General features: G+C 42.7%; 1 protein-coding gene across 1 annotated transcript in view; it reads left to right on the top strand.

Moving 5' to 3' along the window:
• LOC117882592 overlaps window positions 1-24,033 on the top strand; it is a 353,010-nt gene that overhangs the window by 12,449 nt on the left and 316,528 nt on the right. Inside the window, 1 exon segment of the mRNA XM_034781083.1 lies at window positions 5,355-5,390. Within this exon segment, the coding sequence (XP_034636974.1) occupies window positions 5,355-5,390 (36 nt within the window).

The following is a 24,033-nucleotide window of genomic DNA, read 5'->3' as shown; positions in this document are numbered from 1 at the left end:
TTTTGCCCTGGAATCTGCACAGAACTCATTGTATGATCAGGGGTTTAAATGTGCTTGATAGGAGTTGATATTAAAACCCGGTGTTGATATCTGTAAAACGGGGAAGCTCTTCAGAGATAAACGGGACACCAACCACAGAGATGAGTGCAAAAACTAAAGGTGAACTGCAGAGGATCTTAAATACTGAGACACAAGGTGTGTGAAATGATCTTTTACTGAACCAACCCTTGTTGGTGGAAGATACAAACTTTTGAGCATCTCAGAGTTCTTCAGATCTGGACCCACATGGGTACAACACCACTTTAAATTATTTATGAAAGAATACAAAAATTCAGAACTATTTAAAATGGAATTAGTGACTCATTTTAGCATAAACGAAGTAATAACAGTGAGGATCCTGTAAAAAAAAAAAAAAAAAAAAAAAAAAAAAAAAAAAAAAACCACCTCACTCTTCAAAGATTTCCTTATTTCATTTAGTCACAATTTGATCCCATTGAGACAGCATGAAAATTTTGGCTCTGATCCCACAAACATGTAAGCACAGGCATAACTTTGCTCACCTGAGTAATCCCACTGAGTTTATCCATGTGAGTGAAATAGTTATGCATAAGCTTAATTGTTTCTATGGTTTGGGCCTCTGTCTCATCCCAGACCCTAGGTTCATCTGAGGCACAGATGGAACCTGGATGAAAAATCTAGACATGTTGGAAAATGGAGACTGGGCAAAGAATACAAGGAATGGGGAAGGATCTCAGTGTTTAATAGAAAAACATTGGTGTTTTCCTTTAAGGGATCCATACGAGAGCTAGCCAAAATGTTTGTAATAAAACCTGTTGAAAGTGGAAAGTTTTTTGTTTTGTTTTTAATTTCCAGCCTAAAGTTTAGGGCATGTTCACCAAAGTTCATGAACTTTTCAGGAACCTTGGGCAAAATTTCAAGCAAGCGTGGGCTGATTTATGGTTTGGGTGAAAATCTGGATGGCTTTGACCCCAAGCCACAAAAAACATTTAGCGTTGTGTTCTAGCCTTCATTTGAAGCCAGAGCAAAATGGAACTCAAGGGTGGAACCCACACAAGCCAAAATTGATGCTTTGAAGCCCTGTGAGCTGAGTCTGCTCTGTTTCTGACAACTCTCGCTAGCAGTGAGCTGCAAAGCCGGTCTAGTCTGGGATACATACGTAGTGAATGAAAGCTGTTAGCATTTCAAACCTGCTTAGTTTTAATGAGTTATATTCCAATCCCACAAGCTGATCAGTGCATCAAGCATGAGCGTCGATGGAACATAGAGGTCTGATCACATGATGGAGCATAGAGGTCAGTTTATGTGGATCAGTTTGCAGAATCAAGGCCTGAGTGCTCTCAGTCCCTTATCAGTGGGTGTCCACAGAGGACAAAACTGCCATCGCTACTTCACTAATACTATGCTGGCAGTGTCAGTAGAAAGGCCAACTGCCTTCTTGCCCTTAGAGGTGATTCCCCAAAAAGATAAATGAGAGTTGAGACACTGGGAGCATGCATGGGATAGCCATAGTCTATGCTGTGTTCATTCTATAGATATTGTTGTACTCAAATTGGCACCATTTAAGGATTAAATTTGCTTTAATAGGTAAGATGACATTTCTTACTCAAAATGTCAACAAAATTATGCTTATGGAAAAGCAGTCTCTTGAATGGGTCCTGGATGTTTTCCAGGTCCTTTGTTTTCTGATATGCATCAATTCCCTTGATGTTCCCTACCAGGGCTAAAGCATTATAATCCTCTAGGTTGACAGGTTATACACCCAGAAGGGATGACTGTGATCATATAATTGGCTCTCCAGTATAACACTGGCCATAGTTAAGACCTGTTTGAAGTAGAGCAGATATTTTAGAAAAAATATCCAAATTGGATTTAAAAATTGCCAGTGATAGAGAACAAACCCCTGCATTGGTCAACTATTCCAGTGACTAATTTCCCTCACTGTTACAATTTGTGACTTACTTTCAGTCTGCATTTATCTAGCTTCAACTTCCAGCCTTTGAGTCGTGTTGTAGACCTGTCTGCTAGATTCAAAAGCCTATTATCATCTCTTTGTTCCCCATGTATGTACTTGTACCAAGTCACCCCTTAACTTTCTCTTTGTTAAACTGAGCAGATGGAGCTCATGAATCTCTCTATACACAGCATAAGGCATGTCGCCCAATCCTTTAATCCTTCTGGAGGCTCTTCTCTGAATCCTCTCTAATCAATCAACAACGTTCTTGAATTGTGGACACTAGAACTGGCCACTGTGCTCCAGTCATGGTTGCACCACTGCCAAACACAAAGGGGTTTACCTAGGCAGACAACCTTGTTGCTTGCAGTGGTGAAATTCTTTGCAATGGATTGGATTCTGCAACTCTCATTCACTTACTCGTGGCAGTAGTCCTAATAAAACCACGTGCCAGGATTGCAGAATCAGGCCCCAAGTTGTTTCTTGGACATAATTCAGAGAGCAATATTACTTCCCTAGAGGAAATCTTTAGAGGAAGATTTTTATAACATAGCATCTTAATAGTGATATTTTCTGTGTTGGTTTCTGTAAAGCAACAGTGCAGTATAGTTTACTGCATCAGCTGTCTTGTGCATGCTGTTCCTTTTGTTGGCCCTAAACTGTTTTTTAAACAATAGCTTAACAATGGCAACCTCCTCTGCTTCTTTACAGCATGAAAATTGCTTGACTTGAGTTTTCCTCAAAGGTAATTTCTATTTAAGTCAATTAATATTTTTCTTTCCTCTAGCACTTGGAGTTTGACACTCCCTTGAGTGCCAGCACATAAATAAAATAACAGGCCCTAACGACTTGGCTGCAGAGATGAGGGGTTGTACTCAATAGAGAAATGAACAGAAGTATCTTTTTAAATAACCATATTAGAGCAAGTCCATGACTCATTAAATAGTTACATGGTAACTATAGTCTAGTGTGCCTGATGCTAGTGGAGATTTCTTGGGACTACTAGCAGTGTGTTTCTTTATAAAACACTGGGGATTAGGTGAGGACAATAGCATTAGCCATGATCTTTGAGCAGAGGAGGGAGCAGTTCTTATTCCTGTTAGTTCTCCACCATCTTCCCCAGCTATTCCCCTGATACTTTCAATGAGTGCCTCATGACTAGCACCGTGAGGGTGGTAATATTTCCTGTGTACAAATCCCCCCTGGGGGAAAGGGAGCTGTTATTTCAATGTGGTTACAGAGCTCTGGAAGCACCTCAAATTCTAGAAGCCTGGTTTTCTTACTCACCTCAGAAAAGTGCCAATCTGCCTGAAATTGGCCAATTGTGGCCTCTAGGCAAAGGAGTCAGTGTGGTTGAGGTTAATCAGGTAAGACAAGTTAGAGATAATAGCATTAAGAGGTGTGCTATGATTTTTTTAAAAATCTCTCAAATTTGCTAGTCAGCTGTCTACCCTAGCACTTTTGTCGATATAATTTGTCACTCAGGGGCAGGGCTGGCTCCAGGCACCACCTTAACAAGCAGGTGCTTGGGGCGGCCAAGGGAGAGGGGTGGCACCTGCAGCAATTCGGGGGCGGCAGGTCCCTCACTCCCTCTAGGAGCGAAGGACCTGCCGCTGAACTGCCGCCACCGATCGCAGCTTTTTTTTGCTTGGGGCAGCAGAAATGCTGGAGCAGGCCCTGTTCAGGGGTGTGAAAAAAACACCCCTCTGAGTAACATAAATTACACTGTTGGGAGTGCTGGTGTGGACAGTTCTATGTTGGTGGGAGACGCTCTCAGCCTCACATAGCTACTCCCAATCGTTGGGGGTGGTTTAATTATGTTGATGGGAGAGCTCTCTCTCGTTGGCATAGAGCAGTTACACAAGTGATCTCACTAATGTAGATGTTGCCTAGGCCTTGATTTACACACTTCAAGATTGTTTTGCTCAGTAATCCATAATGAAATCTAGTGCCTAGGATTATGTTGACATGACTAGGTGCCAGAATTTAAGTAATTCAATATGGGCCACATTCTACCACCAGTAATTACATTGAATAGTAACTTTACTAACACTTCCACTGAAGTCAAAGGGGCTACTTCTGGCATAAGATACTGTTCAGTGTAAGGGCAGCAGAATGTGGACCTGTGAAAAGGAAGCTTGCAAAATTGTCATAATTCAAAACTAGTGGGATTAATAAATGTTGTAAACCAAGAAGCTAAAAAGATCTGCACACCCACCTGGTTAAAAAAAAAAATCTTTCTAAACAGCTGTGGCTTAAATAAATTCGAACCCTATCCTGATTTTACAGCAGATTATTTTTTTCCCCCGCTGTAATTCCAGTGACTTCAATGGAGTGACTCCTGATTTCTACCTCTGTGAAAGGAGATCATAGTCAGGCGATGTGGATCTTCACTAGTAAACCTGCAGAAGCTTGTGCATTCTGTGATTAAAATAGTGCAATGTTCAGAGAGTTTGTAAATTTTTTGTGCTACAGAGTCTGTAGAAGACAGCTTCTAACTGCATGTGCTCCGGCACTGATAAACGAGGGTGGCCAGATTGCCCTATCCCACCAAAAAAATCTGTTGGAAAAGGACCAGAGGAAATGAAAAACTCTTTGAGATCCCTCTGATGGAGTTTCCTGAGAAGCACCCTTTCATATGGGAAAGGGTCACATTTTCAGAGGAAATAGTCTCTCAACTTTGTGGGGCTGAGGGGATGGGGGGGAAGCAACCCAGGTGATATTTATTATGTAATCCCCAAAACTCCAATCCAGTTCATTGTTCTAGGTACAATACAAACCTGACAGTTCTGGTCTCAGAGCTTATAATCTCAAAGAAAGGGTGAGCAAAATGGCTAAAACATACAAACAAAGTGATCAGGGTGATGCTAGGCGCAGGTCTTGTTAGTTTTTTTTTTTTTTCTTTTCTTAACACCCCCTTGACCTCCCCCACACTGTTTAGAGAATTCCCAACTGCCATCCCAAGCAGCTATTAAGATTTTTCTTTTTCATTTTAACTGTTACCCTTATCCTTTCTCCACTTAACCCACCCTCTCAGAAAAAGCGGGGGTAAGTAGAAAGTTTTTGCAATGTGCCTTGAAGCATGTATAGTTATGGAGTATATACAGTATAATTATGCATAGCACAATGAGACCTCATGAAGAGCCTTTGTTTACAGCCTCTCCATCATGAGGGTAGAATGAACAGATTCATTGAGGTAATGCAAAAGCAGCTGTCTTTGGCCAGCTTCTGTTGTTGTTTGGCAAAGACATAGGGCCAAATTAATCCCTGGTGTGACTCTACTTGAAGTCAGAGTTACACTAGGAATAAACTGGGCCCATTGCTTGTAGAATACTATTTTCAGATCCCCTTCTCCTAACTTGTACCATTTCTCTTTCCATAGAGAGCCTGTGAGAAAGGAGACTCTGCTTCTAAAAAGGTAGGATTTCTTTTTAGTCACAGACTGAATAATTTTTCATTTCATCAGACTATTGTTAGTAGTTCTGTTTGTCTGCCAATGCCACTCCTGTAGCAATGTGACTAAGTAACTAATCTTAGGAAAAATGATGATTTTAGTATATTTAAATTAATTCCATTAATGAATGGACATGAAACATACAATTGTATGGCATTGGGCAAGACCCCAAAATGTTGTTTATGAAAGCCTTCAATTTCTCATGAAGGGGAGAGAGTGTCCGGGAACGAGAACCTCCAGCAACTAAAAAACAAAACAACCCCTACCCCCCACCACCAGTAGAAATGACAAGTCATAGTCTCTAATATTAGTTGTAAGTAAAGTTCTATGAGGACAAACTTTTGATTGCATTTAATAAAATACACTGATACTTATTAGCAAAAGTTAACAGGATGGTTGATGTTTCATGTTTGTTTTACGGCCAAACATGTTTCCCTATTATGAGCCCAAGTGGTGCCTCCCAAATAAACCCTGCCATTTATAATTTGCTGAGGCTTTCTTTGTCTTATACAAGGCAGCTGGCAGGAATACTGAGCTCCCTAGAGTAGAACCTTGCCAACACTAATCAATATTCAGCTGGGTAGGCTGCTCATTATGTGGCCATTGATTCACTCTGGAAGTGACTCCCTCTGTACATGTCTCATTCTGTACGTGCTTGCCCCTACCGCACATGCACACATCCCTGTAAACACAATCTTCCTTGTGTGCAAAGCCCTGGAACAAAATCCTGTATCCATTTGAATCAGACAGACTAGCCTATTCCCCGCTATAAAGAGACAATTTTGAGGTGACATGCCTTTCCCAGTCCTATGCATTTCTTTATACCAAGAACAATTTGAACACTTAGTTCCTAGGGACTTTTTTTTATTAAGAATTTTAAGTTACACCTGTGGAGTGTCTGCTCTATTTTACTTGCGTTGTCATTGCATACTATCAATATAAATAGTATACAAAATCTGTGAAATCAATATAGACTGCATACATGGCTGTGCAGAGGAGTAAGCCCCAACTCCATCCCTTATGTGGCTGAAGGGCTGCACAGCCCAGACTATCCCCCGTGAGCAAATGGACAGGAAGGGGTGGGGAGTGGCAGACCCATGGTGCTGCCCCCACTACATACCAGTATACTGGGCTTGCAGTAGGGAGGATGTTGCCCCCTGAAATGGTATATAATTTACTCTTGCCAATTCGAGAGAAGTTGTGCCTCTGAGGCTCAGTGCTTTCCAAGTGCTCTCCCTGAGGCAGGGCACCTATGCACTGCTCAATACTCAATCTGGCGCAACCTAACCCTGATACTTAAATCAGCAAAGATGCCAAGCCACCATTCTAGGCAGCCTAACAATTTAGAAGCCACAATCCACACCAGAGTAAGTGTCATTCAGTAAAGCAGTAGTAAAAAATCTGCCTACAGTGTGAATTAAGAGTTTAAATATCCCAAGGCTTAATTTTGCAGGCTATAGATTGTGAATACAGATGTACAGACAATTCATGACAATATAGGTAATGACACTTTGTGGTACAGATGTAGTTATTCCAATTTTAAACTTTTCAGCTTAGTTTAGGAGCTGGTATTAGAATCAGAGTCCATCCCCTGGTGCTGTGCAAAGGTAGAACCAGGGCCGGCTCTAGGCATCAGTTTTCCAAGCATGTGCTTGGGGCAGCACTTCCCAAGGGGCAGCATTCTGGCCCTTTGGGGATGGCTCTTTTCAGGGCTGGCACTCTGTTTTTGTTGTTGTTGTTATTTTTTTGTTCAGCACTCCAGCTTTTTTTTGCTTGGGGCGGCAAAAAACCTGGAACCGGTCCTGGGTAGAACACTGCATTTATTGGCAATAAAATCAATGGGGCTACTCCTACTAATCAGTGCACAGGTGTTGGAAACTGGCTATCCCCGATTATTGCTTTAATCGTGTGTGTGTGTGTGTGTGTGTGTGTGTGTGAGATTTGTCTGTGGCTTTGCAGAGGTAGCTGCCTATTTTGATATGTGCCTTGGAGACGAGCTGGTTCAAAAGCCATCTCAGTGACCACTGCCAGCAGTATAATCTTGTCCAGTCACTTGCATGTACCAGAGTCAGTGACAGCTATGTGAAAAATGGCAAGCTGGCACCAGAATAGGTATATTTAGCCAGCTGAGTTTCCTGTCCACTGCCAGTCTTCCTGATCAACAGAAAATAAGGCATGTGATGCAGTGAATCTATCAGGTTGTCACCGAATGTTTAATGAAACATAAATCAGGTGTTAAAGTAAAGAGGAACAATGGAGAGGCCACTTCTCTGTTGAAATGGAGGTAACTTCTTTATGAATAGACATTATGCCAATTATCCCCCCTAGCTGCAGAATGACACTTAAAACAGCAAAATATAAATCAAATCCCCTATGAATAATGTCATATTGCACAAACTATAGCATCTCATCTCTAGAAAAAGACAAACCCACTCAGTTTCCACTGTGAACTTTCCTACTGTTTAAGGAAATGCAACTATATCTGTAGCTTCATTTATTTGGTTTATAGTTTGGTGATGGAATTTGCATCATAAATATGCAGGGATATTATTACCAATAGAGATTTACAATTCCAAGTTGGATTTGGTTTCAAAAGAGCCATTGGTCACTCATCAGTAAAGTGTTCCACTTCACTGGCTTTACCTGCAAGAATCCATGCTGAAAACAAGAAGCCTCCTTATCTAAGGTTATGAAGGAAACTGTGATGCTGCTGCACTCTATGATTTTATGAAAGTATGCTAATGAGTTTAAATATAATGTAACTGGAATATGTTTCATGCAAAAGGTCTCTTGTAAGGTATTACAAAGCTTATAATCTACTGAGTGTGGGCATCCTATTTGTATAAATGTACCACTCTTGTCTCTGAAACTAGAAATATGAAATATAACTGAGGGCCTATTGTAATTATGCAAAGTGTGGGCCATTAATGGTGGTTTGGAATCTTGATGACTCTCATTAGCTAGGACAATTGACTACAGATGGCTGTGTTTTACCTGTAAGTCTCCCTGTATACATGTGTGCTGGCAAGTAGGTAATGAAGTCTTACAGTGGCATGTGATCATGTCACCTGAACTGGAATCTATCTTTAACCTGATCATCTGATGAGAAGGAGGGGTGGGAACCCAGAGGGACAAAGGATTCCCACCTTATGAAAAAGATATATAAATGGGTGGAACAGAACAAAGGGGGCAGCCATCATGAGGAATCCCCTAGCTACCACCTGAGCTGGAACAAGGGCTGTATCAGGGGAAAGGATTGTGCCCAGACTAGGAAGCATCCAGTCAGTGAAAGAAACCTATTGAAACATTTCTCAGGGTGAGATTTTTATTTGTACTCAGTTGTATTACTGTATTGGGCTTAGATTTTTGTGTTTTATTTTATTTCACTTGGTAATTCACTTTGTTCTGTCTGTTACTACTTGGAACCACTTAAATCCTACTTTCTGTATTTAATAAAATCACTTATTAACCCAGAGTATGTATTAATACCTGGGGGGGCAAACAGCTGTGCATATCTCTCTATCAGTGTTGTAGAAGGTGAACAATTTAAGTTTACCCTGTATAAGCTTTATACAGGGTGAAACTGATTTATTTGGGGTTTGGACCCCATTGGGAGTTGGGCATCTGAGTGTTAGACAGGAACACTTCTTGTAAGTTGCTTTCAGTTAAGACTGCAGCTTTGGGGCACATGGTTCAGACCTGGGTCTGTGTTGGAGCAGACAGGCATGTCTGGGTCAACAAGACAGGGTGCTGGAGTCCTGACAAGGCAGGGAAAGCAGGGGCAGAAGTAGTCTTGGCACATCAGTTGGCAGCTCCCAAAGAGGTTTCTGTGATCCAACCCATCACAAACTGATGGGATGCATATTTTGAAGACTTCTCATGTTATGCAATTTCTTTACAATACCACAAGCCTGTTCTTTGGTTACTGTTAAATTTTTTGCTAGCTATATTTTATTCTAATGTTTGATGGGGGGGGGGAAAACTCCTGGCCAAATTAAATTATAATCCAGTTATAGCCATGACTTTATAAGAACATAAGAATGGCCCTACAGGGTCAGACCGAAGTTCCATCTAGCCCAGTATCCGGTCTTCCAACAGTGGCCAATGCCAGGTGCCCCAGAGGGAATGAACAGAATAGGTAATCATCAAGTGATCTATCCCCTGTTGCTCATTCCCAGTTTCTGGCAAACAGAGGCTAGTGACACCATTCCTGCCCATCCTGGCTAATAGCCATTGATGGACCTATCCTCCATGAATTTATCTAGTTCTGTTTTGAACCCTGTTATGGTCTTGGCCTTCACAACATCCTCTGGCAAGGAGACTTCATAGTTACCAACTGCTACATGAAACTAGGACAAAGAAACCTGTTGTTTTTTTTTTTTTTTTTTTAATGTTTGCATGTCCATTGTCCCAGGTATGTACAATTCTTTATAGTGAACTTCAGAGGATTTTGCTTTTGCTACAAGCACATTTTACAATGGCCCAAAGGAAAAAAGGGATAATAAAATAAATAGTAAAAACTGTTAAATCTATTTTGTAAAACTGAATACTTCAGTTTAAGCATAAGGCCACACCAGCTGCATCTCATTCAAAACGTGTAGGTGCTAAACTGGAGTTGTCATTTCTAAGGCACTCCCTGTTAAGTGTGTGTACATTCTGGACAGAAAAGTGAAGTTTTGAGATTGTTTGGAAAGTTTTCTTGCTATGTATGAGTTATACTAATTCTGCTTTTTCAAAAAGCCTAATCCTCTTTAGGAACCTGGATCGTAAAGGTGTAAATAGATTGTATACAGTGAATTCTCCAAGGCAGCTGCATAACAATTTGTGGCTAAAATCTCTGCAGGCTTTTGAGGCAATTAAATTTTCTCCTTTGTTTTGGATTTTCCTCTCAACTAGTAAGTGTACTGATGCATCACCTGTTGGAGACCTGACAGCTGTGGAAGTCAAAAGGCAATCCACTTTTGTAGAGGGTGGCCTTGTTAATAAGTCTTAGGGCTTGGCTACACTGGCAAGCTTCTGTGCAGTAAAGCAGCTTTTTTGCACTCAGACTGCAGGCATGTACATACTGCCAAGCCACTTTGTGCACAAACTCCTCAGTTGCAGCACTGCAAAAAAACCACCTTGACACGAGTTGCAAGGCTATTTGCGTAGAGGCTCCAGCCATAGGCGCCAACTTTTCCCAATGCCAGTGGGTGCTCACCCCTGGCCTGGCCCTGCCCTGACTCTGGCCCTGCCCCCGTTTCAACCCCTTCCCCAAAGTCCCTGCCCAACTCCACCCCCTCCCTGCCCCTATTGGACTCCTTCCCCAAATCCCCACCCCAGCCCTGCCTCTTCCCCAAGCACACCACGTTCCCCCTCCTTCCCTCTCCCTCCCAGCACTTGCTGCTGCAAAACAGCTGTTTTGTGGCCCCAACTGCTGGGAGCTGGGGGAGAAGTGGGGATGTGGCACACTCAGGGGAGGAGACTGCATGGAGGTGAGCTGGGGTGGGGGGGGGGACAGGTGGGGGAGCTGCCAGTGGATGCAGAGCACCCACCAATTTTTCCCTGTGGGTGCTCCAGCCCCAGAGCACCCATGGAGTTGGCATCTATGGGTCCAGCACTATTGCCAGTGTAGACACTTGATTGCTTTCTGAGCTGCAACTGGCCTCTGGAGCTGTCCCATAATGTCTCAAGGGTCTGCTCTGCTCATTGTTTTGAACTCAGCTGCCCTGGAGACATGCCCTCCCTCCCCATTCCGGGGGTGGGAACAGGGGTGTTCTTTTTTTTTTCCTCTGCCGCACCACCCCCTCACTCTTCAGTTGAAAACAGCTGGCAATGTAGTAGGATACCCTTAGAACAATGGGATTGGGGAAACCTGCATCATGTGATGCTGTGCCTGCCCCATGAGGCATTGCAAACCCTTCCCAAAGCACCCTGCAGCCAGCTGCACAGTGGGATAGCTACCACAATGCACTGCTGTCTTTGCTGTTGCAAGAATTGCTAATGTGGATGCGCTTCAGTGTCACAAGGAGCACAGTGTGGACATGCAACAGTGGTTTAATTCCAGCATTTTAATAAAAGTGGTATAACTTGTGGTGCAGAAACTTGCCAGTGAGACATACCCTCAGGCTACTAGCTTCGTGTGCTAGTTGGGAGGAACTACACTCCAGCATCTGGAATTGCATAAAAGGCCAAAAAGGCATCTAAATCTTTGTTCTCCTTGTTCCTATATGCCTGGAATGCCAGTGCAGATATTGGGGATGTGTGTAAATTTGAAGTCCTTAACTAATCATATCTTTCAGTAGTCTTTGTCCATAGCCAAGGGTGTCTAAATTTTTTTATTACAAAAGTCAGCTAAAAGTGAATCCTAATTTAACTTTAAAAGCTAAAAATTAAGAGTTGGCAGGACAGTGAAGTGCCATGTCAAGGCCAGGCTAGGCTGGAGCTGCAGGAGTGTGGGAAGGACTGTGTTCATTACCCAACAGTATCCAAAATTAGGTTTCATAATCATTTTTAAACACCAATCATTGTTCTTTCAGCAAGTTTGTTGCTTGTTTGGGATGTTATTTTGGAGTGCAACAAATGAATTTAAAGCAGTACTTACAGGTCCCAAACATGTAAGGAATAGAATGAGAGGGCTTAGTTAATAAATGCAGGCACAATACCTTTTACAAGGCATGCACCTGCAGGTTTCAAGACATTTGCAACATTACTCTCCCATTACTGGCTGCTAGGTGCCAATTTCTAGAAATGCAGCCAGCAAACAATCATTATCAAAGTGTAAAACTAATACAGCAAAGCAGTAGGTGTTCATTTAATAAAGAAGAGTTTTAGGTTTTACCCTGAGATAATTATACAGCAAGTTAATTTATGACTTTTTCCTAATCATGCTTATAGAATTCTAATTCTGAAAGGACTGTTGCTAAGGTTGCCACCTATCCTTCAAATCAATGTACTGAAATAACAAAGCTAGAATACCAAGTATCAGAGGGGTAGCTGTTAGTCTGTATCCAGGGGGTCCAGTGGCACCTTAAAGACTAACAGATTTATTTGGGCATATGCTTTTGTGGGTAAAAAACCCCACTTCAGCTGCATGGAGTGAAAATTACAGATACAGGCATAAATATATATATTGGTCTATGAAGAGAAGGAGTTACCTTACAAGTGGAAAACCAATGTTGAAGGCCAATTCAGTCCACCCTCAAAGCTTATGCCCAAATAAAGCTAGAATATTTTCTTTGACCATGGAGGAGGGTTATTTTAGACAGTAACTGATTTGCATGTATTTGGCCTGCAATTTTGGTTTCTTTGATATACACTGGCAACTAAATGTGAGCTCTTCATGGTCCTGGACATGTGGGAAGACAGACAAGATGCAGGGAATGCTATAGTTAAGGCTATAACTTTATTAACTGAACTTATCTGGGAGCTATCCAGCACAACCTCAGAGTGCAGGTCATTCCTTCCTTAATGTTTTCCACTTGGTGGAGGGCTGCTGTCAGCCCCCCCAGCCCATTGCTCAGACCCTGCCATGCTATTCTTGTGTGAGGTTAAAGGGGCTGGAATAATAAGGTTGCATCCTTGCTGTACCAGGTATTAGGAACCTATCCCTTTTCCCTAGCATCTCTAAGGGATGCCTTCCTCTAAGTCCACTTCTAATTCTGGTTTATCAAACAACCAGACCCCTATGGAACAAATACTTGCACTGGAAACATGTCACCAGGAGATGCCAGCAATTAGCTTGGCTGCCTCCCCCACAACAGGCAGGTTCCCAGATAATTAACTATTCTCTCCTTAATAAAAAATATACCCACTTCCCTGTCAGAGAGATGTCCCCATCATCCCTGAATCACTCAGGTACCAAATATGGTATCTATGATTAATAATTACTAACCCTCCCCATTCCAGATGCTTCATCTTCTGGCCTTGCCAACCTATGGAGGCCTGGCAGCTCCCTGCTGTACCCTCTGCCAGGGCTGGCACCAGCTTGGCAAGCAGGTGCTTGGGGCGGCCACTCTGGAGAGGGGCAGCAGGTCCAGCTGTGCGGCAGCAATTTGGCAGACGGTCCCTCACTCCTGCTTGGCATGAAGGACCTTCTGCCAAATTGTCAACGCAGATCGCGATCACGGCTTTTTTTTTTCCTTTTGGGCTGCTTGGGGTGGCCAAAACACTGGAGCAAGCCCTGCCCTCTGCTGAAGCATTTCAGCCCAGATCAGACAGTTACCCTGGGCCAACATTCTGGAGCTCCCCTAAATCTCTGTTCCCTGATGAGTAAGTCAACCCTTTACAAAATTGGAAATCATTTTCATGCAGGTGTACAATAAATGAAGTGGCTGTTTCCTGCTTGCCTAAGGGCGTTAGAGGGCCATCCCCTGGTCCCAGAGCACACCCCTCTGCCCATATCAACTCAGAATCACCTTGCTACCGAGGCCCAGCTGTGAAGGGAAGTGGCTGCCTGCTGGTGGGCCTAGTGCACTATACTGAGACCAGAGATCCAAACACTGGCTCTCATGACCCATTCTCTTGCTCATGCAAATTGGATAGCAGCAAAGTTAGCACATTCACCTCATTAGACACACTTTCAATGGGGGGGCCTCTGATATCCTGTCCACTTCTGAATGCCAGTGACAGATTATCTGTATACCTCAAGCCCTAAGCAATTTCATGATGGGAAATTTCTACCTGTTCCCTCTCCTAATTTAGCCCTTGCCTGCCAAGGACTTGTGATTCCCCTGGGCCTGACTTTACCCCTACTCTCTTTGTCCTATGCCTTTACTGAGTCCCCAGATTGTCCCCCTGGTTCAACTGATCCACTCATGTGGCCCTTCCCTGGCCAGCAAATGTAAAAGGGCATCCGCTGACCCCACTGCATGTCCTTCCCTCCATGCCACTTCCAGGGGCCACCTGCCTGGGAGCCAAGTGCACAATATCTCTGCAAATCCAGTCACCAGCTCCTGTGATCTCTTCACTGGATCCTAAAGGAAGGGATAAACAGACAGCGTTTAGCACACAAGACACTGAATTATCCATCCCAACAGGGGCCACCATATCCTTCTTTCCATTCAGATGCCACCTTTGAAAAGCATAACCCATTTGGGTGTGGCAGGTCACTCACAGTCACTGTGTGCCCTGCCGCTGAACTGCCCTCCACCACATGCACTCTTCACTGCTGCTCTGGCTTGCTCTGCTGCGACCTGGGGTGATTTCCAGCCAGTCTTCGCTGGGATCCTGCTGGTCACCTGGTGGCTCCTACGGACAGATTGCTATTAAGTGCCAATAAAAAGGCCTACCTAGCAATCCATCTCCTAGGTGGATTAAAACTCAACAATTCCACAAGAAGATGCTTCCTTGAGTATCTGGTTTCTAGTAGTGAAGTAGCACTGGTTCACTCCATGAATGAGCCTTTGATAACATCAGTTATTCTGGAGAGGATACTATAAATCTCCACTGTCTTCTGCACTGGAACTTTGTCAAATGCTTTCTCAAAAGTTAATGAAGCACAGTGCCAGATATCTGTCTATGCAGAAGCTGCTGTTAGTGCCAGCTTTGAAGGTGAAGATATAATCTGAATGTGCTCTTCTACAATTAGACCTTGTTTGCGCTCTTATGTACCAAAGCCTATTATATTTGTCTAAGGAGTACACTGCTGATGCATTTACTACCAGCTGATGTTTCTGGAGTTGTTGCAGTCCATTATATTTCTAGGAGGCTTCCTTTGCTGCCAGTAGAACTAACTTTGTGCATTTGACTGACACACAGTATGGACACATGACAAGTTAACCAGTTGCAGGGCCAGGGGTGAGCACCCACTTCCTAACTGCTGATTTTAGTTAAGCTGTTTTAGTGTAAGGGAGGAAGGTGATGTTCCTGCAGCAATAACCTGTTCCCTTTGATACATTTTCATATGAAGAAAGAAAAAGAAAGTTATCTTTAGGATATAAGGAACTTTTATGATAACTGCTCCTTATTTTTAATTTATCTGCCAAGAGCTGTGGGAAATGCAGTTTTGGTTTGCTGGGAATCATAGCAACTTTTTTTTTTCTTCACCTATGTTTACATCCCTTGAGTTTCTAATCTCGGCTCTGATGGGATACACACTACCATGGTACCCAAGTGCCTCATGTTAATGAATTTATTCTTCCAACATGCTTGTGAAGTAGGGAGACTGGGAACCGAGGCACAGAGAGATTAAGTGCATTCCCCAAGGTCACGCAGGGAATCTGAGACAGAGGAAGGAACTGAATGCAGATATCCTGATTCCCAGGCTGGTGCCCTAACCACAACTGCATCCTTCCTCCCTTCAGGTTTGAATGAGCTCAGAAATTTAAAATGAAACCAAACTGTCATGTTCATAGCTAATTTCAGGTCAGAATGATGCAGAGTCACAGGTTTGACTGGTTTCCATCCAGAATCATAAACCTAGGTCACATTCACTCAGCCCCAATTTACAAACCTGGCATGAGGCTTGTGTCTGCGACAGAGTTTAAATCTGTGTTGTGGTTTTGTCAGAGAAGTTTCCTTACAGCAATACTTGAGGCCTTGGTACATGCCCAGCACTGAGCATCCTTTGCTAGGGAGGAGCCCTGTCAGCGTCTCAAGTTTTGACCCTAAGGCCACTGAGGGAAAGGAGCTGGCTTCACAGATGAAGAAACAGCTCAGAGCTGTTTCTTTTTATATTTCTGCTCAGTCCCTCTGTCCCCTTGGGAACACCTCCCCCCCCCCTCTTGGTGAGCTCTATACTGAGAAGTGAAGTGCTTCTTGTAAGAGATAAAAATTACTCTTTGCCTCTGAGTCAAGCTTAGCTCAGCTGCTCCTGGGTCAGCCAGGGGAAGTTTCCTTTCAGATCACCTAGTAACTGTTTCTGGTCTTGGAGTTTGGGTCTCGGCAGGTTTACACTACCGCTTAAATTGATCTAACTTATGTCGCTCGGGGTGTGAAAAAGCCCCAGAACGACGCAAGTTTTGCACTTTCCACACCCGTGCTATGTCAGCTGAAGACGCTCTTCCGCTGACATAGCTTCCGCTATGGTGGAGTAATTATGCCAATGGGAGAGCACTCAACCATCATCATGGTGTGTTTTCACCACATGTGCTACAGCAGTGCAGTTGCACCAATGTAGCACTGCAGTGTAGACTTGCCCTCAGGTTGGTTGTTAGAGTTAGAGGAACTCAGTTAACTCTGCTCTAAGGGTGTGTCCCCCAACTGGCACACAACAGTTTCCAGTACTGCCATTTGTTCTCTCCAAGTTAAAGTGAGGCTTGAGACCCTCACATTTCTCCACCATTTTGGAATGCCTCTCTTGTCACATCAGTTCCTGCTTCCTCAGTCCTTGCATACCTCATGAAGGTACACATTTGGAGTCAGAGGAGCAAAAAGAACATTCCTTAAGAGCATCCCTCTTCCTAGATGTAGGCCATTAAGCTAGGAAAACAAGTACTTAGAACTGCATGACTGGTACAGTCCAGATGACACCAATGAGTCATCCCTCTAGACTTTTATCTTTGGATGCCTGAATTCAATTCCTGCCTTGTGTCAGTAGTAGAAGTGAGCTTAGTATCTCAGCTTGGTCCTTGATGAACACTTCTTCACATCACATGCATCACATGATTTCTAGTCAAAATGACTTCACCAGCTGAGGACTTGAATAGCAGGGAATGCTGAGAACCATAGCTCTCTGGAGGAAGCTGGTAGGAGTCTGACTGCCAGGGCCGGCTTTAGCATTCTAGCCGCCCCAAAAAAAAAAAAAAAAAAAAAAGCCGCGATCGGCGGCAGCTCTACCGCCACTTCATTCTACAGTGGCAATTCGGCGGCAGGGTCCTTCGCTTCAAGAGGGAGTGACGGCCCCACTGCCGAATTGCCGCTGAACGTGCCACCCCCCTCTTCATTGGCCGCCCCAGGCACCTGCTTGCTATGCTGGTGCCTGGAGCCAGCCCTGCTGACTGCTCTAAGAATAGGACTAGCAATTCCTATCTGCCACTCATTTATATGAACTCCAATGGACACTTAAAACCCGCACCCCTCTTAAAGCTAAATTAAGTCCATATATTGTTTGCAGTCAATGGAGGTGGATCAGTGAGGAGTGGATGAAAGTACACTTCCAGTACTTGGGTAGCTGGGCTTGATAAGTTTCATACTCACATCTGCCTGGCTTTGCAGTTCTCCCTAGCTACTGTCAATACAAATTAATGGGCATAATAATTAGGATCCTTTTTCAATGTGGGTAAATTGCTTTTCTAGGCAATTACATGGGGCTATTTGATTGTTCCTTTAATAATGGTTCCTTGGAGGGACATTTCATTACAATTTGGTAGGTTCTATACAGCACACATGAAATCTTATGAAGCGCTGTAAATTATAATGAGGCAAAATCAATACAGCAAAACCTTGTAAGGTTACATGGTAACAAACATTTCAAACCATATTTGTTGGTAGCAAAGCTGCTCCAGGCACCATCTGTGCAACAAGTCAAAAGTGTCGGTACTGTAAAGAGAATGGGGAGATCCCATTATTTTCTAAAGATGGATTTACAGTCCAATATATGCTGCTGGCATACTGTATGCAATAAGACATATTGGTAACCCTGGTTTAATCATCACTATCCAGATGAAAACCCTTTGGAGACTAGTATCTAAGGTAGAAATTCTGAATCTGCTTTGCTACAGACAGATTTCATTCGGACAATTGATATAATCACTTTTCAGTTTTGTTGACCTGGGAAGACTGTTGAATGTATCACAGGAGGCCAAAACCATTCCAAAGCATATTCACATTTTTTTATGGCTTTAACTTGTTTGTTTTATTCATTGTATGCTGATGGCTGCCGAATGACAAGTTAAGAAATAATGTAGAATGGTATTACAACTGCAATTACAATGAAAGCCATCAGAGCAATTGCATAAAGGTATATAAAATGAAGTCACCCCTCTATCCAATTATGTGTTAAAGAGAACTCCTAAGTACCCCATTGCTTTTAAAGTCCATTTTCCTCCCTCCCTCACCTAGTTTAAAATATTCCAGGAATGCTCCTCCCTACCTCCAGCTGTCTTTTCCCTTCCCTACTGACTCACATTAAGCACATATCACTCTGCATAGATATCCTTGCACTGCCTTCCAGTTCTGAAGAACCACTTTTGAAGCTAACGTCTGTCAGCAGGTGTTGCCTATTGCACAGCACTGACTGAAAAAAAAAAAAAAAACTTATTTGACTAGTTCCTTCCTTAAAAAGGGATTTAAAAAAAATACACATTTTTAGTTTTCACAACTTATAAAGATAATCAAATCTTCATCACAGCTGAAAAAGGCTGGATTTCTCTCCTGCATGTCTGTGCAAGAAGCAAGGGTACAAGGAGTCTTTCCCTGTCTTATTCCTCCTACACAGCGACCAGGCACAGAACTGCAAATCCCCATACATGCTTGAGCAGGGATAACTCTCTGCTAGCGCTAGCCATTCCCAAAAAGACAAGAGGCATGGCCTTGCCCTCCCCCCCGCACCTGCCAGTACAGAGTGCTGGCCTCAGAAGAGTGCCTCCCTAGAGTGGAAAACCATGGGGATACAGTGGGGCACAATTCTTTCTGGGGTCCTAGTGGGATAGCTCAGTTCCACAGCACCCAAAAGCAGGACAATTCCTTAAGGACAAAATCTGGCCCAAATAATTTGCTTACAATTGTAGCTTGTTGGTGCTTTACTTTGAGGAATTGCAAGGATTAAAGGATCATAACTTGTTCAAAAGCACAACAAATGAAAAATCAGCACAACTTCTAGCATCAGGCAGTTTTTGTTGAACTGAGTTCATTCTGCTGCAGCAAGCTGTATAGATGCAAATGTTTGTTCTTGTCATGTAGTAGCATAGTATAATATGCACAGGGTCTTTCAGCACTTGTGCTGTGGACTGGCACAAAAAGACAGCCAACTGTAATATTTGTCAAGACTGGAAAATGTTCTCTGTTAGCCTGCCAAACCTAAATGATAACTTCTGTTCATTCAGTCCCGCGGAGGCTATTTCTTCAATTGTCTGTATTTTGAGTTTAAATATTATTTGCGGTAAGCAAAAAACAGGCAAAAATATTGTATTTAATCTTTTTCAGAGGTTTTGTTTTTATGGCAAACACTCAGTTTCACTTGTGGAAGTCATACTGCCCTGATTTATATACATGTTCATGTAATTCCTAGTTGTTTCAGGTACAGTTCTTTATTTGCAAAATGCATTTTTGCTAAGTAGTAATTATTTTAAAGAAAATAAAGTTCAAACCTAATTCTGGATGACTTACACACCTTGGGTTGTCTAACATCAATAAAATACTTACATTATAACAAGAGTGCCCTTTCCCGTTGTCCCACAACTTCCTTCTACATGACTTCTAGGGCCTCACCTAATTTCTATTTACTGGTTGCAGGAAAAGCAGATGCTTGAGAACACCAGCGCTCTGCCATATGAAGAACTGTTGAGTGCAAAAATACTGATAAACCAAATGCCTAATCCTGCAGTCCTTATACAGGCAATGGCTTCACTGAGAAGCATGCAAGCTCTGCATTCCCTCTCACCAGCATGAGTACAGTACATTTGATGGTAGGACACACAAAAACACACTGTACATTATACAGAGATTAGAAACCTTCAATACTTAAAGTTGCCACCAGTTTCCATTATAATCCTTAATTTTTTAAGGATTGACTTGGTCTGAAAAGTTAGCAAGGGCTGAAAATTGCCAGGTTTACTTGGAAGGCTAAAAAGACTTTGTTTTTCTGCAAAAAAAAAAAAAACAAAAAACAAAAAAAACACACACACACCTGATCAAACTGTTTGAGTTAAAGTTGTTCCAAAATTTCCCTGACTGGAGACAAAGAAAAACTAGATACAGTCATTTGCAAACTAAAACTATCTCATCACTGCCCCCTCCAAGCAGTTCAATCAATAGAAACATAACTCTATATTTATCCAGTTGTAATGTTTATTATATAAGTATGGGCAGCTTGCCCTCTGGTGGCTGCTTGCAGTTTAAAGTGCCCATCAGTACGGGAGAAGCTTCGGCTACAGTACTGCTGCGTTTATCATTGAGTTCAGTGTTGAGCAGTCTAGTCTGTTGGAGTATACAGCAGTTAAACTACAATGAGTATTTGCATAGAAGTATTTGCCTATCACTGCTCTAGAAATGGGAGTCTTCCATCCATAGAACAGTGTGAGCAGCAGCGCTAGCTTTCCCACAGAGCCCAGTCACTCTGCCTGAGACCTGTACTACAGCCATCACATGTGGGGGTGAATGAGTCATCTAGTCTCCATGGTTTTCCAGTGGTAGGTTGTGCCTGGTCCTTATGCGGAGGGATGGTGGCCTAAGGAATCTTCCTCCCATATGCTTCCCTTCCTACCACCTTCCCCCCCAAGGTCCAAGAAGAATTGTAATCCTTTCTTTGGGAGAGCAGAGGAACTCCTCCATTCAAACATCCCTAGAGAAGGCAAATCATTCCATAAAGGGGTGGATAGGCAGTAAAAGGCGGGATCTTGTCTTCCACTCTGCAGTGGTCACTAGAGCTGTGTGGATGCACAATGGATAGTACATTGTACCCTCCTAAAGGAAGGTGTAGCATGTACCCTCCCTTCTGCTCCCCAGATCTGTGGTACGTCAGCAGGACACAATCCTCCCCAAAGCTCCCCCTGGGCCATGAAACTCCACCCAGCCTCTCATGCAGGGCTACATAATCATTTACATAGTCTGGCCCTGACATCTTTAGCCTCTGTTGGGATTGTCAACAGTGGCCACCATCAAGGATGTTGATTCATGCCATTTGTGACCGCTCTTTGTGCCAGCTCTTAACAAAGAGAGGTAGACTTTCTGCGACTACTGATCTTGTTCAGAGTTAAACCAGTGATGAAAAAGTCTCCCTATTTCTTTACCTCAATGCCTGAGACATCCAGCTACTCTACCCTTGTGAATTTGTGTCCTGGTTTAGCCATAACCCAGAGCTTAATGTGTCATAACTACTATCCACACAAACAGAAAGCTCTATTTCCATGACCTTTTTGGTCTGACTGAATGTTAATTGCTTAGAGCTGATCCAACACTCCGGTCACTAAGCTACTAACTTCTCCCCCCACACACACCCTGTCCCGCCTATAGTGGACTTAATTGGGAGATAGGTGCTCAAAGGTCTAATTAGGCAGGGGGCTGACAGGCTAATGAGAGCAATCAACCCGTCGGCTGGGAACAGCTAAAGGACAGGAAGAAAGCACAAGGGGGAGGTGATTCAGGGTCTGAGGACAAAGAGAGCTTTCCCTCACCCTTCCTGGAGAGTGGGCCAAGGGGGAAGCTTACTTCCAATTATATGTTGCTACATGAGGCTGTACTGGTGGCAGGGATTCAAATAACACAGTGGTGCTTAGAAACGTGTAAGTGTCCAGACTGTTTGAGGTGGTCCAATGGGAGGAGAAGACTGCCCCGGCACATTTGGGTTTTACCATTCACAGGAGGTTCTCAAGAATTAGCTCTCTTGCAGTATGTGGATGAGATACAAGATGGCAACACCCAAAGTATCTGATTAATGTAAGTTTTTTGAAAAATATTTAGTTATTAGTGTATTTAAATACTTAGCTGCAGCTGATTTGACCAAGCCTTCTTAAAATAGACCTATTTAGTCAAGGGTATCCAACTCATGGTCTGTTGAGTATCAACCCCCACCCCCAAATTCCTAGGGGAATGAATGGCTAGCGGGCAGTGCTGTTACAGTTGCCTAGTAATGGACAGTAGAAAGGATGGCACAGGTTCAGAGGGGCCCCATGCTGAAGAAAGGAAACATCAATATCACATTTAGGTGGGGGACAGCATAAAGCAATATACAAACTGATCCATAACTGTATATTAAGTTTAATGGATGAATGTGTATCTATTCAATAATTTGTCTCAATGAAATAATATCAAAGAAAGCCACGAAAAAATATTAATGAACACAGGAAGAAAACAAAACAAACAAACAAAAAATCACTATATTTGTACTTAGTCCCCTGAAGACTGCAGTGTTTTGTTTCCAGTGCATGAGCTACTATTTGGCAGGTTTCCTGAAGCACTTTGTCTATTCTTGGTAATGTGAAAGCGCCTAGGCTCCCTGGAAGGAAGGTTTTATTGAAAACCTTTCATTATCAAGGATTAGCTGTTTGGTAAACCTGTGTCACCCTTAGCAGTCTTGATGGGAAGCACCAACTAATGAATGGCTCATTGTGGAAATGCTTTGAGTGTGGAACTTCTTGTGTCTGTTTTATTGCTCGGCTTTCAGTTCAGGGTTCTTTATACTTCCAGGGTTTGAAGGGAAATTGAAGCATATACTTTGGTTCTGCTAGAAATGTACAGTGAAAAGTCTGATTTCCCTTTTCAGTGTTATTGCTGAGTTAGATTCAAGTCTTCACTGAAAACGTGCTTAATATGTATGAGTATGTTATAAAATTAAGGAAGTAGTCCTGAACACCACTGTAAAGCTCAGTACTTTACGTCTAGTGTGGTATTGGTTAGTCCTCAATGGTTCTAGGCAACTGACTAGAAATACTTCCTGCTAGATACACAGCATTAGGGCTGCAATAACCCAAAGCCACTTTGGCTCAGTATTAGTTCAAGATTTAGCAGCAAAGTTCATAGAAAAAACCCAAACAATAGCCTCATTCTTATTAAAACACTGGCCAAGTATCACATGCAATGATCCAAGGATGGAGCAATGGAGATGGGAGAGACCGTGGTGAATGGGGAAGCAGTCCACGTCCAGGAATGGATATTCATAGCCTGTCTTCTCCCAGGGAAGCATTACAACATCAAGGGCATGATGTTGAAGTCATCATTTTACTCTAATAGGATTTTTGTAGTTATTTAAAAGAATAGGTCTGAAAGATATAATATTCAAAGTAAGATTCAGTTATAAAATCCAGTCTCCCCTCTCCCAAATATTTGAAAATTAGGAAGTTCATAGTTAAAATTCTACCAAACCAACCAACCAAACCAAACCCCAACAAAACCTTCAACACTGATCATATTGACACTCCTCCTTTGCTTATTCAAAACCAAATACCTCACCTACCTACCAGCATGCCTCCTATAGTTCCAATATCACTCACAGATCCCCGCCTCCCTTACAGTAAATACTGGTGTGTGAGACACAAGTACCATCAAATATGGATATACAAACCAAAATATCAAACACTTCCTACCCACCAGAAAACATCAACTTCCCATATTTTCCCTGCAGATATATAACCAATCCACTGCTCTTTGAACCAGCTTAAATGACCTCCTCCACACTCCATACTACCATATACACAGTGAACCTTCTTTCCAATTTTATATATTACTTAGAGACACTGCATGATCATAAGGTTGCCATATACAGTACCTGCAGCCACTTTTTAAGTTAGAGAGGAGCTACAGGAATTGTTGATGAAGCTTTTTATTGCTCATCAGTATTTTTGTTAGTTTCATTTTTCATGAATACTGAGAAGTGTAGGTCTACTGAACAAGGGACATAGACCTTATGATATTGACAAGCTAAAGTCCCTTGAAATCCAGAAAGCCATTGTTCTGCAGTTAAAGAACAGGTTTCAAGCACTTGCAGACCTTGATGAAGAGCAAGGGAATGCAGATGAGGAGATCAACAAGA

The sequence above is a fragment of the Trachemys scripta genome, chromosome 9 (genome assembly GCF_013100865.1).
Source record: "Trachemys scripta elegans isolate TJP31775 chromosome 9, CAS_Tse_1.0, whole genome shotgun sequence".
Classification (NCBI taxonomy): Eukaryota; Metazoa; Chordata; order Testudines; family Emydidae; genus Trachemys; species Trachemys scripta.
The sequence above is the reverse complement of the archived record's forward strand: the minus strand, read 5'-3'. Positions and strand labels throughout refer to the sequence as shown.